The following is a 15,700-nucleotide window of genomic DNA, read 5'->3' as shown; positions in this document are numbered from 1 at the left end:
AAACTCGACCTCCTCGGAAATCCCAAAACAATTTCGAAGGGCTTCTAGGGATTTGGTTGAGGATAAGGACGAGCCGGGAGGATCCGGCCGAAGCCTCTTCTTTCAAACCCTAGTTCGCCTGGAAGACGAGGCAGCTCGGCTCGACATTAGACGTTCGATTTCCCGCTTCGCCTCTGCCAGGTCGAATGGAAAAATTTCTTCCTCGTCCTTCACCTTGGCAAAATCGATTGCGTCGCCACGGTTAGGGGCCAAACCGTGGGAAGAGCCCGTCGAAATATCCGCCCCACCATCACGAGATCTCGCATAGTTAGATACCGCGAGATTTTCGATAGAATCCACGCTAGAGCATGCACAAGATCTCGCCTCGACTTCGACGGATCTATCTCGACTCTCCACCTCGGCGACCTCGTTGCTTCGATCAGCGGTGGAGCTCATCTCAGCATCGCTATCATCGCCTCGGCCGACGGAGGTATTTGCCTCGCCATCCCCATCATCTGGTTTGGCAGGAACACTCGCCTCGGCGCTAACATCACCGCAGGATAGGGGTACTGCCGCCTCGTCGCCCCATCATCTTGCCCGATAGAAACATTTGCCTCGTCACTGACATCGCCTCGGTTCAGGGGCGCTGTCGCCTCGGCACTCCCTTCATCTAACCCCGAGGTGCGACTCATCGCAATGCTTTGATTTGCCTCGATCCAAGGATCCTCCGTCTCGGCTCTCGTCTTTGGAGAGGTCAGCCCGAAAGACTCGGCGGCAAAAAATCTCAAGTAACCGGCACGGAGGAGGGACGGCGGAAGCAGTAAAAACCCTAGCTAGAGAGAAAAATAATTTAGAGAGAGAAAGAAGAGAGAAGGGAGAGCTCTACCTTTGTGATTTTTGGGAGACTGAGGTTATGAGGAAAACGAAAGCAAAACCCCCCCCCCCTTATATAGAAATCTCGGTGCTTGTAGGGTCCACATGAACCTCGGAAATCAGCAAAATGTAAGTATGGCGCGTGAAATCTGCGCAGCCTCACCAGAGAGCGTACCCGCTATCACAGTACACGCGCTTAGGGACATCAATCAAAGGAGTATGCCCAATATTACCGAACCCATCCAGGTTCAATGGAGTATCCCGAGCCGCTTTATAACGAAACATGGCTCGTCATCACTAAATTAGATCGGCGAGGTGGACACGCTTCGGTTCTATCAAATAAGATCACCTTGTCGTTGAACGCGGCTCGGCATTTTTTGCCTCGTCGTTAAACACCGCTCTTTTTCGCCTCGTCGTTGAACGCGGCTCGGCATTTTCGCCTCGTCGCTAAACACAGTTCTTTTTCGCCTCGTTGTTGAACGCGGCTCGGCATTTTCGCCTCATCGCTAAACACGGCTCTTTTTCGTCTCGTCGTTAAACGCGGCTCGGCATTTTTCGCCTCGTCGCTAAACACGGCTCTTTTTCGCCTCGTTGTTGAACGCGGCTCGGCATTTTCGCCTCATTGCTAAACACGGCTCTTTTTCGTCTCGTCGTTGAACGCAGCTCGGCATTTTCGCCTCGTCGTTAATCACGGCTCTTTTTTGTCTCGTTTTTGAACGCGGCTCGGCATTTTCGCCTCGTCGCTAAACACTGCTCTTTTTCGCCTCGTTGTTGAACGCGGCTCGGCATTTTCGCCTCGTTGCTAAGCACAACTCTGCTTCTTTGCCTCGTCGTTTATTCGGCTCGACATATCTTTCATGCAAACGCCTCGTCACCTTAAAATGTGCATGGCAAGCCGATTCGTCTATTTCCTCTGTCGGAATCACCTTGCCCTCGACACAGTGGCTTAATACGACCACCCTGCTCCATCGCCTCAGCGCTGCTGTTAGTATGGCTCGGCGTCACATAATAGGCTCTCGTCTTTATCACTAACCCGGCTCGGTATCGGTCTAAAGTGCCTCGTTGCTGTTACCCCATTATGGCTCGGAATTTCATTGGAGTCTCAACAGTTCAATATCAGAGAGGCTCGGCGAAGCCTTGTCATAACGGCTCGGTAGGCATGGTCAATCTAGCTTCTCGAAATACATACCTCGTCGCCCTCGTCTCCGGGACCGACGAGCTGGGGGCCTAACTGTTGGGGTCGATTTCCGCCCCAGCTAATTAACCATTTCAAAACGACTGCATCAAAAGACATTGACTAACCCGAGCACTGTGAAGAGCCGAGCCGAGCCTGTTCATAAAATAGGATGGGTCGATCCTTGGAGCGAGATGGGCCGAACCCCAGAAGCAGCGCAGGCCGAGCTGTGCATGGAGAAGAATGGGCCGAGCCGATTCTACCTAGATGGGCCGAACTGAAGGACGAAAGCCCGTAAAAACCCTAGGCGGTGTATTGTGACGGTGGCCGCACGAAGAGGTAAGGAAATATTCTGAAAATCTCTCCCGGGATTCTCGGCTAGACGGTTTAGAAAGTTAATATAAATAGATACTGTATGCAATTCATTCTGTAACTTTTTGCAACCCTAAGCAATAAGAGCTAAACACTTTTACAGCAAGAAAAACTTTCTTTCGATCATACTGTTTTTGGCGATAAATCCTAGAAGTTTCCGATCCCTTAGTTTTTCTTAAACAAATTTCTGGTTGTGCGAGTTTTGGCTCACACAAATATTTTAAATAATTTGGATATTTGAATTGTCCATAAATATAATTTGATTTTATGGTTTTTTTCAATCTATTATCTAAGCTGATCCAAACCAAAAACTATATGATTGGGAGGAGACCCATTTTTTATTTATTTATTTTTTAACATGGTTCTTGAATCCTTATTTCCAAATTTCGAACTATCCAAAATCTAAAAAATATGGAAACCGATGTATTATCTAGTGTCGACCATGGAGGCGAAAACTAGGGTTTCATCACAGATCCAATTGATTCCAAATCTCACAAGATCCAATCTCTGAAACCCTTTTCTGCCTGTTCCTGGTTAAGATCTACGTTCCCAGTTCTGAATTTGCTTTGGTTGTCTCCTCTTCTTCTCTCCAATATCAGATCTAGCGTTGTCAAAACATCTACACGATGAACCGAGTTTGGAAGAAGAAGGAACTTTCTCTGGTTGAAGAGCTTAAGGAGTGAGATCTACTTGGAGAGGGAGATCCGGTGGATATTCCGGAGCTGCAAAATGAAGATCTCATCAAAGCCCTCCCACCGATTTGGGGTCTTGAGGATCGAGTTCGAGGAAGAGGGGTAGGGGAGAATAGGGCCCAATTCATCTTCCAAAATGAAGGTGACCTATCTCATGTCCTGAACAAAGGACCATGGTTTGTGAACAGGTGGATAATTACAGTGGATCAATGGAAGCCGAATCCTGGACCAGATTTCCTCAACTTGATCCCGTTCTGGATAAGAATAAAAGGTTTGCCCATCCACCTACTGAAAAAACAAGCTATCGAAAGTCTCATATCTCCGTTGGGAATGGTGGGTGCGGTTGAGCTACATGCCAAGAACTCGGACTCTGTCGAATATGTTCGGGCTCATGCTATGATCCCAGCTGATAAACCTCTCCAATTTAGGAAATTGGCGAGATTCTCCACAGGGGAACACATCCAAACCGAGCTGATTTATGAAAAACTACTCAAAGTGTGTTTCACTTGCAGGAGACTCACTCATGATCAAGCAACATGTCCCTACCAAATCAATGAAGCTCAACCATCTGTTGCCGATAGGAGCAAGTCAGCCTCTCAGGTTAGAGCTGATAAATCTTCAAAGTCTAAAGGTAAAGGGAAAGAAGTTGTAGATGTCAAACCTCGAAGAGCCTCCAAAAAAGATCAAGATGGTGCCTCCAGTTCTCAAACGAAGTCACAATCAGATGGGCGCAGGAAAGGAGTTAAGGAAAGACTTCAATGGCAACCATCATCCTCTCAACCGACTCAACAGGTTTGGCGGAGAAAAGAAATCCAATCCGCTACGACAGGGGAAGGTGGGAGCACGGCTAGCAATAGAGAATCATTTTTCTCCTCCCAAATGAGAAACAAATCAAGTGAAAGTGAAGCCTGGAAGGAGCTAAATTCTGAAGACCCCACACGATCTGGATCCTACCACTTGTCCTCAGTTTTTGAAAGATCGGGGGACGCGAATCAGGGATCTGGAGACAAAGGAGGTGATCACTCTCCAACCACACCTGGAGAAAGAACCAAGATAAGCCAAAGTGACTCTTTCTCGAATGAAGAAACCCCCAACCTGTAAGAATAATGCGGATTAAGAAGAAGATTAGCGAGTATTAAGAAAGTGAAATGAGATAAAGAGGAAGGAGAATAATGTCTCCAAAACTTCGTATTTCTGAGGTTGATACAACGATACATATATAGGCAGACACAAAGAACTAAAACCCTAGAAGATATTTCTCTAGAAACTAAATGACAAACAAAGGAGATCCCGAGACTGAAAGTGACAGCTCCGAGAATAGTCACATGTTTCCTTAAACGAGTCTAACCACTTTTCTTTGTCTTCTCTTGCCTTCTAACGGTCATATTTCTCACGAGACATCTTCTTGGGCCTGAGTTCCTCTTACTGGATCTGACTTAAGCATCGGCCTCATTATTTCATACTTAGCCAAATGTTAGCCTCGATATATATAGACAAGCTATACCAAGTCTTCTCATATTGTCTAAGTCTTTATTCATTGTCTCAATACAACCAAATGTCGGTTTTCGAAAGACTTGGCTCAGGAAGCTCCGGGAGAAAGAAAGAAGAAATGGTGCTCCAGAAGAGAAGAAGGAACAGCTCAAGCGATGAAAGGAAGATCAAAAAAGAGCTAAAGTGGGGGACTTGATGATCAAATCTCCGACTGCATCAGTCTTTGAAAGACTCGGCGAAGGATCTTCAGAATCGAAGAAGAAGACTTTCGGTGAAGGAACCTCAGAATCGAAGAATAGATCGTATAGTGAAAAAAATCATTCTGTCTCTATGACAGCCATTGTCCCAAATCATTTTGCCTCCTTTGAGGCTGGTGAGGGTGGAAACTCTAAGAAAGAAGGGTTGATGGTTAATACCAACCCTTCGAAACCTCAATGAGAATATTGAATTGGAACTGTCAGGGGGTGGGGAATACCCCTACAGTTCGACAACTTAGGGAAATTCGTAGGAAGTTTTTCCCTGAGGTTTTATTCCTCTGTGAAACTAAGAATAAAAGAAGCTATTTAGAAAATGTTGTAGGACATCTTGGTTATTCAGATCTTTGTATTGTGGAACCAATTGGAAAGAGCGGCGGTTTAGCTTTAATGTGGAAAGATGATGTTTCTGTCTCTGTCTTGCAGTCTAATAAACGAATGATTGATGCTACAATCAAATGGGAGGATAAGGAATTTTTTCTAACGTGCGTCTATGGTGATCCTGTGAAAAGCAAGCGTGGGCAGGTGTGGGAGAATCTCACTAGAATCGGTATTAAACGCAGAGAACCCTGGGTCTTGACCGGTGATTTTAACGAACTTGTGGATCCGAAGGAAAAGATTGGGGGAACAGAAAGATCGGATCTTTCTTGTGTAGAATTCAGACAAATGATGAACGCCTGTGGGCTATGGGAGATCAAGCATACTGGTCATCAGTTCTCGTGGTATGGAGTTCGCAATGATGAGCTTGTTCAATGTCGTCTGGACAGAACTATATCCAACCAGGCTTGGAATGATTTATTCGATCAAGCACAAAGCTGTCTACCTCCAAAGAGTTAGTTCTGACCACAGTCCTCTCATCACTTGCCTTTTGGAGGATCAGCAGAGGAGAAAAGCTGGATTCAAATACGACCATCGATGTTTCCACAAAGAAGGGTTTAAGGATGAAATTGCTAAAGCATGGAAATCAAGGAACTCGACTCATGGGGTAGACCTTATGAGCCGAATCAATCATTGTAGAAGGGCCATCGCTAACTGGAAAAGAAATAACAGATGCAACTCAGCTTTGAGAATCCAAGAACTTTGTCATCAGATAGATTGTGCCACGAAGCAGCAAGACATTAACATGGAGGACATTAAGCGGCTAAAACAGCAACTCCATCAAGAATACAGAAATGAGGAGGAGTTCTGGAAAACCAAGAGCAGGATTACGTGGCTAGCATCGAGAGATAGAAATACCAAGTTCTTCCACGCTGCTACGAAAAATAGAAGAGCTCAGAACAAAATAAGATGTCTCGTTGATGATCAAGGAATGACGTGGTATTATAGCGCTGATCTTGGAAGGATCGCTGAGGACTATTTTAAGAGGCTCTTTGCTTCGGAGGATATTGGCTATCAATCCTCAAATCTTGACCATCTCGCTTCGGACCATAGCTGCATCAATGCGACTCAGAATGAGACCCTTATGGCTCCCGTCTCAAAGGAGGAAGTTAAAAGAGCTGTCTTTGAAATTAACCCCACCAAATGTCCTGGTCCTGATGGAATGAGTGGATACTTCTATCAACAGTTCTGGAATTATATTGAGGATGATGTTTTTTGTTTGGTTCACGACTTCTTTTCGTCTGCAACTCTTGGGAATGAAATCAATAGAACAAATATTTGCCTTATTCCCAAGAAACTGAATGCAAACAAGATGTCAGAGTTTCGCCTTATCAGTCTCGGCAACGTGGCCTACAAAATCATTGCTAAAGTACTGGCTAATAGACTCAAGGAAACCCTTCCCAGTATCATTTCTGATACTCAGGCAGCTTTCGTCAAAGGCAGGCTCATAACAGATAATATCCTTGTTGCCCACGAGTTACTCCATGCCTTGAGGTCTAACAACAAGTGTGCTGAGGAGTTTGTCGCGATCAAGACTGATATTTCAAAGGCATTCGATAGAATTGAATGGACTTTCCTCCGTAAGGCGATGCAACTTCTTGGATTTGGAGACACATGGATCAATCTTATAATGAAGTGTGTTACCTCTGTTTCATATCAGGTGCTGATAAATGGCAAACCATTTGGATACATTCAACCCTCGCGAGGCATTAGGCAAGGTGATCCTCTATCACCCTACCTCTTTGTCATTTGTACGGAGATTCTTGTGAGAATGATGAGGAATGCTGAGGAGGATGGTAGAATCACCGGATTACAAGTTGCTAGATCAGCTCCAGCCGTGTCACACCTCCTTTTCGCCGATGACAGCATGTTTTACTGCAAAGTGGAGGAAAATGAACTCACTCAGGTCATTGGAATCCTTGATGAATACTGCCTTGCCTCTGGTCAACGCATAAATTACCAAAAATCAAGTGTTTGCTTTGGAAAAAACATTCCTGATGAAACTCGCGAGGTGGTGAAAAGGAAGTTGGGCATTACTCAAGAGGGTGGGGAAGGCGTTTATCTGGGTTTACCAGAATCCTTTGGTGGTTCAAAAGTCTCCATTCTCAGCTATCTTAAAGAGAACATTCAAAATAGAGTATCAGGATGGCAAAACAATTTTCTATCATTTTCTGGAAAAGAGATTCTTCTGAAGTCGGTAGCTCTGGCACTACCTACTTATACTATGGGATGCTTTCTTCTTCCAAAAACCGTGTGCAAGGAGATTGTGAGAATCATGGCGGATTTTTGGTGGAAAACAGACAAAGACAGAAGCAGCATGCACTGGAAGACTTGGGACTATCTGAGCAAAGCTAAAAACAGGGGCGGACTTGGCTTTAAAGATCTCGAGGATTTCAATCTGGCCCTTCTGGGAAAACAACTATGGAGACTACTCACTCATAAGGATACTCTCTTGGCTCGTATCTTTAAGGCTAGATACTTTCGCAATACAAGCCCACTCAATGCTACCCTTGGCTCAAGACCTTCCTTTGCGTGGAAGAGTATCATGGCAGCACAAAACTTGATAAAAAAAGGTGCTCGAGCGGTTATAGGCAATGGTTTAAATACCAACATCTGGCATGATCAGTGGATTGGCAGGAAACCAGCTCATGTTGTTGCCAGAATGAAATGGACACCTCTTTATCTCCACCGAGATCTGGCGACCCTCTCTACTGTAAGTGATCTCTTCTCTGCTTCTGCTAGAGAATGGAAGGAGGACTTTTTGCACACAATATTCTGTGTAGAGGATGTGCGGGAAATCCTGTGTATCATACTTGGAGGGGAAAGTTGTGATGATACTTACTGTTGGGACTATACAAAGGACGGAAAGTACTCGGTTAAATCTGGTTATTGGATCTTGCAGAATGTGCTTAAAAATAATGATCCTACCGAGGTGAATCAACCAAGTCTGGATCCACTGTATCAGCTTGTTTGGAAGGCAGATGCTAGTCTAAAGGTACAACATTTTTTATGGAAATGCCTTAGTAATTCTCTATCTGTAGCTGCAAACCTTAAGCATCGTCATATAGCAAAGGACTCAGCCTGCGTGAGATGTCATGACGGGGAGGAAACTATTAATCACCTTATATTCACATGTCTATTCGCAAGACTAGTATGGGCTATCTCACCGATTCCCTCACCTAGACACGGGGAAATGGATGAGTCCTTTTTTGCCAATTTCCATAGGGTCTTTACCTCTGCAAAGGACCACCCTTTTGGAACTGATGCTGTGAAAATTATTCCGTGGATCATGTGGAGATTATGGAACAATAGAAACAGTCTCCTCTTTAAGGGAGTTGAATTCGATGCCCAGGAGCTGGTAAATAAGGCCAAGGACGATGTAGAGGAATGGCTTTCAAGGATTGAGGTGGAAAGAGAGAGACCAAAGACAATCACCCCGACCATTTCTTGCACTCATTGGAACCCGCCACCACCGAACTGGTATAAATGTAATGTGGATGCAACATGGAAGGAAAATGGTGAAAGATGTGGAATTGGTTGGGTTTTAAGGGATTGTCATGGAAATGCGGTCTAGATGGGGGAAAAGCACTACATCAGATGAGACTTCTTCTTTTCAGATTAATGTCCCTAAGTTGTATTCTATTATGCCTAATTGGATAGATTCGATTATTGAGGAGGATAAGAATGCTTGTAAGGATAATTATGGTATAATGAATGAGATGTTTGAGCCAAAAAAAAAATATGAGCCCGTGGAGCTATTCCTAGAGACATGGCTTTCCAACAACAATCTTTTTTCCTTATTTTTCAAATTCGTTATTCTCCAATTTTTCACGTTTTTTACAAAAAAGAAAATTATTTAACTAATGAAAGTCACGACAAAATAAAAAATGAAAACGCATGTAAAAGGCCTCAAAGAGAGGCATCAAGAATCTGAAATGAGTATCATCTCTATCTGCTCACCGCTGCGAGCTTTCTTCTTCGTCAATTTATATTATTTCTTCTTCCGGTCAATAAAAACCCTTTCACTCCCCTAAAGAGCCACCACCATCCACCACAATAATGTCTATCCTTCTCCCCACCAATTTACAACAATGCCCTTCGTCCTCACTCTCTCCTTCACCACCTCTCTTCTCCCCACCGTCTCCTTCCACCGCATTCGCCGTCGTCGGAACTCGCCGGAGATGTCTCAGATTGGTCACTTCCTGCGTCTCCTCTGTTCAAAGCTCAGTCGCGAACGGTTCCGCTCCCGCCGCCGTTGTCGTCGAGCGAGACCAGATTCGTCTTGGTCTTCCTAGTAAGGGACGTATGGCCGCCGATTCGATTGATCTTCTCAAGGTCAGGAGAAAATTGCATTGCGATTTATGCGATAATGTTGAAAGTTAAACTACTACCATAGATTTAAGTATTTAGCATCTTCATACTCAGATAATATTTTGTTTTTCTCGTGGTTGTGTTTAACTTCAAATCCTCATTTGATTAGAGACTAATTATATTTTCTTTATTGTTTTCGACAGAGACTTGTTTAGATTTTCTTATAAGTAGCTTTCTTTGTTTCTATGTTCGTCATGCGTTTAGTATAATCTCTTATGTTTCTTGTATCTGATACTCTGTTGTGTGTGAAGTAATTGGAGGAAGTTGGTATCTATAGAAGATCGAATCTTTGGCTATTGTGTTTTTAGACCGATAAACTGTTTATTCATGGCTATCGTTTGATTATTCAAACTTGCATATTCTGAGTCTTTACTCTCTGAAGTGTTGTGTTTCCTCTCACTTTTAGTGAAGTGGACAAAGTGATTTGTAATCTCATAGCTTGTTCTTACTCTTCTGTGAAGGACTGTCAACTGTTTGTCAAGCAAGTAAATCCTAGGCAATATGTTGCACAAATTCCCCAGGTATGCATCCGAAGTAAACTGAAAATGACTGTGTTTTTTTTTTTCTTAATGGTTTTTTGTCTATGTTGGTGCCTTATATTGGTAATCTTTTCTTGTCCTCCAGTTACCAAACACTGAAGTTTGGTTTCAACGGCCAAAAGACATTGTGAGGAAGTTACTCTCAGGAGATCTGGATCTAGGTATCGTTGGTCTTGACACACTTAGTGAATATGGTCAGGTACGTAAAGACCATAATAAGTTCCTCTTGAAGGGCTTTGATATGTTCAGAATGTAGGAATTCTTAGCGGTTGATGCTCATTGTGGAGATAAAAAGAAAAAATAGTTGACTTTCATTCTCTTTTTTCTATTCTTTGACATTTGTAAGCCATTGTTGAGTCAGCGTATAGGATGTATAATTTCCTTGTGAGACTCTGACTCTGGAAGGCTTTGTCGGCGTCAGAACGTTGATGTTTGAGTTTTCTTTTTAGGAAAATGAAGATCTTATCATTGTGCATGAAGCTCTCAACTTTGGAGACTGCCATCTGTCCATTGCGGTATGCTCTAATATATTGTGGTTTGTGTCCTCGTAACATTACCCCGGGATGGTTCTAATTGCATGTCAAATGATCTCAGATACCCAACTACGGGATTTTTGAGAACATAAAATCTCTCAAGGAGCTAGCACAAATGCCCCAGTGGAGTGAGGAGAGACCCTTGCGCGTTGCTACTGGCTTCACCTATGTATGATGAGTTACAGATTCTCCTTTGGTGCGCTGTTGTCATTAACTTTCTCTCAGGATGTATATAGCTTCAATATAATATTTGGGAATGATTCAACTGGTTTTTGCAGCTCGGCCCCAAATTCATGAAAGAAAACGGCATAAAGCATGTGACGTTTTCAACTGCAGATGGAGCCCTGGAGGCAGCTCCAGCGGTGAGATTACACTATTTTACATCCAAGCCATATATTCTTTGTTCAACACTAGGCTTAGCTATGCTCTATCGTCAAACAGTGATTCATTCATAGGGATAGAAAAGACATCACAGTAAATATATAGTTTGCTGTGTATTCATGATTACACCTGGTGTATTAATGTGTTGATTAATCCACATGGTTTCTATCTTTAACCTTTGTTCATTTCGTAAGGTTATTTTTCTACTCTGAACTTAGAATTGTCTAAAGTGGAAAGAGTTGCGTGTATCCTTTTTTTTCTGAAAGGAGTGTTAAACCGACGTGAATAATCGCGTCAGCTTGTAGAGTCGTGAATTTAAGTATCTTATTGTTAGGCTGTGGTGTGAACGTTTTTTATAGCCGTGCAAGCAGACAGAGACGAAGGATTCTATTGATATACTGGCATTCTTTTGTGCAGTATTTGTTGACTCATTATTTCTTGTTATTAGATGGGGATAGCTGATGCCATTTTGGACCTTGTGAGTAGCGGGACAACACTCAAAGAGAACAACTTAAAAGAAATTGAAGGAGGGGTTGTGCTAGAAAGTCAGGTAATGTGAAGTTCTTAGAGCCTTGAACAGTCTGCTTAGACTCTGTTGGCGACTATTGTTCCTGAACGTTTCTTATTAACTTTCAGGCGGCACTCGTGGCAAGCAGAAGAGCATTGACTGAGAGAAAAGGGGCACTAAACACAGTACACGAGATTCTCGAGAGACTGGAGGCTCATCTGAAAGCAGACGGCCAATTCACTGTATGCACTTGGTTCTTGTGGTAGTTTTTCCTTATTCCCCTCTTTTCACTTTCTTTTTTCTTATACTTTCATTCCAGGTTGTTGCAAACATGAGAGGAAATAGTGCTGAAGAAGTTGCTGAGCGTGTGTTGAGCCAACCATCACTGTCGGGATTGCAGGTAATGTTTCAAAATGGCGAGGGGTTCTTAAGCTTTAGCTGTTCTTTATTTATCACTGAGAGTTTATGGCTTCTCTTATTATGAGCAGGGACCAACAATAAGCCCAGTTTACTGTACCCAAAATGGACAAGTATCGGTTGACTACTATGCCATCGTGATTTGTGTACCGAAAAAGGCCCTATACGACTCTGTGAAGCAACTGAGAGCGGTTAGTAATCCCTGCACTTTCTTGCTTAGTAATCTTACTTCCTTCTTGACCTATAAGCTAGTTCTTGATTAACAAATTAGCTGCTCGTAATTCATCTTTTGCGCTGATCACGTTTTATTGTTCCCTCTCTTGGTTCTCTAGTAACGTTTACCAATGTTTATTGCAGATTGGAGGCAGTGGGGTATTAGTTTCACCTCTGACCTACATTTTCGATGAGGATACTCCAAGATGGGGACAACTCCTGAGAAACCTCGGGGTTTAAAATGTTTTGGTAAAGAAGATGCATATGCTGAACAGGTTTTAAGCAGACCTTTTGGTGTAGATCTCTGGGTTTGGTGCCTTTGTGTCAACTTTATATCTCTGCCTTTGTTTTTCTTTTCTTTTCTTGTTGCTGTTGTAATTTCAACATCTCTTATCTGTCTACACATTGTTGTTAAATCTGTTGGAACAAAAATAAAAATTGAAATAAAAAGAGGCAATTTGTCTTTTTTTTTTTTAAAAATTCATCTTTCCATCAAGTCACACATTCATTAACAGTTAATCACTGGCTTTGTCTGCATTATTTCTTAAACTTTGAGGTGCTTTAGTTCCATAAACAGATTCTTTCTTGTAATACAGGCTCCTTGTTAGGAACTATCAGTCTCTAGAAAGGGTATGGGAAGTTTTTTGTTTTCACTTGTGTCCTTTTTTTCTAATCTTTGATATTATAAGATTAAGATAATATTCTCACAATTTATGATGATTGATATGTAACTGTTATAGGATGAAAAAGGGAACACACGTTTCTTCATTGCACACAAAATTCAAACAACGAATCAAGGAAACAAACAAATAAAGAACACACACACGCACACACAAATACACGCACAGATATACATAAATATCATATTAATGTGCAAACCTATAAACACTTGCAATGTACACGATTATGATTTTCTCTGGGTTTTTGGTTGTTTCAGCTAAAAGCGCAGAGTGGAAGAGGTAGTGGAAAGAGGTGCAGAAATTTCAGTTGAAGACCTTTTCTTCTTGAAGAAGAAGAAATCTCCTACAAGAGGAATGATAGGTTTCTTCTTAGTCTTCTTTGTATTCTTCGCAAAATACCCATTTCTGTCTCCTTTGTTACTCTCAAGTATTTGAGCCAATGAAGGATACTCCTTCTGCATCCTCCTCATCAGCTCTTTCCTCCTCTCTTCCTCTCCGTTTTCTTTCTCGTTCGTTTCCTTGAAGCTCACCGATTTTGCCATGGCTGATGCGCTCTTCCCTGCAGCATCAGCCTCTGCTTTAGCCATCTTTGACATGTTCTTATGTAGCTCGGCGTTCAAATTAGCCAAAGCCACCTCTGTCTCAGTCTCTCTCTCCTTCAACATCTTCACCTCTGTCTTCGTTTCCGTTATCTCGGCTTCTAGCTTCTTCAAAACATCCATGAACTCTTCTTTTGAGCCTTGAGTTTGAGGAGAAGAAGGCAACGAGGATCGATTCCTCCATGGAGAAGATGGCAAAGAAGCGGTATGGCTGATTTTAGGACTAGTCGGTTTATGGTTTACGGTTTGAGTTTGTACCGGTAGCATAATCCGTTGGCCGAATATCTCAACTGCTTCTTTTACCGAGCTAAAGGGACGAGATGTGTCAACATGATGTTGCTCGGCTTGGTTATGTTCTTCCATCCTTTCCATTTCCATGGAGGAACAATAGATAGAGAAGAAGGTATTGTATTGGTAATGTTGGTTTTGTTAGGTGAAAATGTGGAACCGATTTGGTTTCTTTGCTTTTACAGCAAAATTATTGGAAAAAGGCTTGATGACCGTTGTGTCAAGGTGAAGACAAGATCATTTTTAAGTTCTCGGGAAAGTTGACTCGCCAACGACTTCTTGTTAACTTAAAATCAGTTTTAAATCTTGTCCAAATCTCTTTACAATGTCACTATTAGCCTAGTAGCATGACCAATTATAATTTTGAACCTGAGGTGTCAATTTTGTGACAGTGACATAATGGCTCTAATTGATAAAGATACGAAATGGCGGAATTGCGTAATGATTCTTGCAGATGAAATGATCTTCTTAAACTCACTTTTATACTTAATGATTTTTCTTTTGTATTCTTTTAAGCACAAACGCAGTTTTTGGTTTTTTATTTATTTTTTCATTATGCAGGTTATCGTTGATTAGCAAAAAAACTTCTGAAAATCTCATTTAAAAATGCAGTACCATTCTAAAAGTTATTAATATATTAGGATGACGACTGACTTATTTCGTATACAGTTTTTCTTTAATAATAGTGACTTTTTTTTATTCTCTGAAAATTCGAACCAGTGATCTCACAAACCAGAGAAAACAAAAACAGAATACCCAAGAAAATAAATTAGAAGACGATTAAAAAGAGAGGCCTCTTCTTACAGAGGCTGATGGCTCAACGAAGCTTTTACTGGATTGTGCCATTGCTAATGGATTCAACTTTTTTTCTTTCTTTTAATTGAATGTAAAATTTACTCAAAGAAAAAAAAAAAAGGTTTGTAAGCTTCATTTTTCGAAGTTTTTAGAACATTTTACAAACTTTGGAAGAAAAACTTCTTCTTACTTTTTCTTAGCTTCCAGATGCAAACCAAATCTCGAGTGCTTCCATGTATTTGTGGTGCTTTAAGTCGCGGATCGATTACTGTTTAGTCAATAAATTTGACTAGGCGAGAGAGAGGTGTTGGACCAATTTTAATGAATTCTAATGGCTCATTAAACATTGTTATGTGTGAAAACATATGAAATCTAATGGGTTATTAAAATGGGAAAAAAACTTAAAAAACTTTTAACTATTTAATATTTATTAGTTTTCTATCCGAGCATTTTTTTTTAGTGTCAGAAGCTTACACAAACTTATGTTTTAGATAAAAAAAAAATATATAAAATATTTTATGTTTCCAGTTTTCACTCCACGATTTCACGGCTGTCAACGGTCAAACAAAATTAGTAAATTACGTTCCAAAACAAGGAAAAAGCTAAAAAAACTTCAACTATTTAATATTTGTTAGAAAAATACCCAAAATTTTAATGTTGTCAAAAACCCACACAAACTAGTTATCCATTGTCAAAAAAACCAAAAATATTATACGGCTTCAGGCTACTCCACTACTTCACATCCACTAATGGTTCTCCCCAGCTTCATTCACTGATGGTTATTCATTTGGTATTGGTTAGTTTCTCATTGTAGACGATATTTATTCCGAAAAGCGATTTGAATATAAGCTCCTAACTAATCGACTATTTGGAATGGTGATCTCAGTGGCTCATAATAGAGTAATAAATATATATTAGCAGGTGATCAACTGAGATAAAGTGTGATATATATTTTTGATCATCTACGAAGATTATTTCAGTGGAGATTAAATCAACCCAAAAACAAAAATGAAGCACTCATCTACAGAATTTTTAGTCATAAATATATCATAATTTCGAAAAACATATATCGTTTTTTGAATTCTATTGGTGACAACTTTGTTTTTAGTTGTTGTAAACTCTTTGATATTTTGGTTTTTTAAAATAAAATGTCATTTAACGTT

General features: G+C 41.3%; 3 protein-coding genes across 3 annotated transcripts; 2 read left to right on the top strand and 1 right to left on the bottom strand.

The window, feature by feature from the left end:
- Window positions 1-3,127: 3,127 nt before the first annotated feature.
- LOC112088226 lies at window positions 3,128-4,191 on the top strand. Its single transcript, XM_024158516.1, has 2 exons — window positions 3,128-3,192; window positions 3,279-4,191. The coding sequence occupies exons 1-2, from the start codon at window positions 3,128-3,130 to the stop codon at window positions 4,189-4,191; spliced, it is 978 nt and encodes a 325-aa protein (XP_024014284.1).
- Window positions 4,192-9,140: 4,949 nt separating this feature from the next.
- LOC18009690 (ATP phosphoribosyltransferase 1, chloroplastic) lies at window positions 9,141-12,592 on the top strand. The gene is made up of 11 exons (XM_006392276.2): window positions 9,141-9,548; window positions 10,046-10,105; window positions 10,209-10,322; window positions 10,573-10,638; window positions 10,718-10,825; window positions 10,935-11,018; window positions 11,486-11,587; window positions 11,674-11,787; window positions 11,865-11,945; window positions 12,034-12,153; window positions 12,320-12,592. Exons 1-11 carry the CDS (start codon window positions 9,273-9,275, stop codon window positions 12,413-12,415), a joined length of 1,221 nt encoding a protein of 406 aa, XP_006392338.1. The 5' UTR covers window positions 9,141-9,272; the 3' UTR covers window positions 12,416-12,592.
- A 356-nt stretch (window positions 12,593-12,948) lies between these two features.
- LOC18009759 (WEB family protein At1g75720) lies at window positions 12,949-13,853 on the bottom strand. The gene has a single exon (XM_024148690.1). The coding sequence runs from the start codon at window positions 13,830-13,832 to the stop codon at window positions 13,113-13,115; it is 720 nt and encodes a 239-aa protein (XP_024004458.1). The 5' UTR covers window positions 13,833-13,853; the 3' UTR covers window positions 12,949-13,112.
- Between the last annotated feature and the right edge of the window lie 1,847 nt (window positions 13,854-15,700).

Source organism: Eutrema salsugineum, unplaced genomic scaffold, assembly GCF_000478725.1.
Source record: "Eutrema salsugineum unplaced genomic scaffold, Eutsalg1_0 scaffold_8, whole genome shotgun sequence".
Classification (NCBI taxonomy): Eukaryota; Viridiplantae; Streptophyta; class Magnoliopsida; order Brassicales; family Brassicaceae; genus Eutrema; species Eutrema salsugineum.
This window is presented reverse-complemented; position numbering and strand designations above follow the sequence as displayed.

Coding starts and splice junctions, on each gene's coding strand:
- LOC112088226 (XM_024158516.1), top strand. CDS start 3,128: ATGAAGATCTCATCAAAGCCCTCCCACCGATTTGGGGTCTTGAGGATC. Junction 3,193..3,278: donor ATCGAGTTCGAGGAAGAGGG/GTAGGGGAGAAT, acceptor GTTTGTGAACAG/GTGGATAATTACAGTGGATC.
- LOC18009690 (XM_006392276.2), top strand. CDS start 9,273: ATGTCTATCCTTCTCCCCACCAATTTACAACAATGCCCTTCGTCCTCA. Junction 10,323..10,572: donor CACTTAGTGAATATGGTCAG/GTACGTAAAGAC, acceptor TTTTCTTTTTAG/GAAAATGAAGATCTTATCAT. Junction 11,788..11,864: donor AAGCAGACGGCCAATTCACT/GTATGCACTTGG, acceptor CTTTCATTCCAG/GTTGTTGCAAACATGAGAGG.
- LOC18009759 (XM_024148690.1), bottom strand. CDS start 13,832: ATGGAAATGGAAAGGATGGAAGAACATAACCAAGCCGAGCAACATCAT.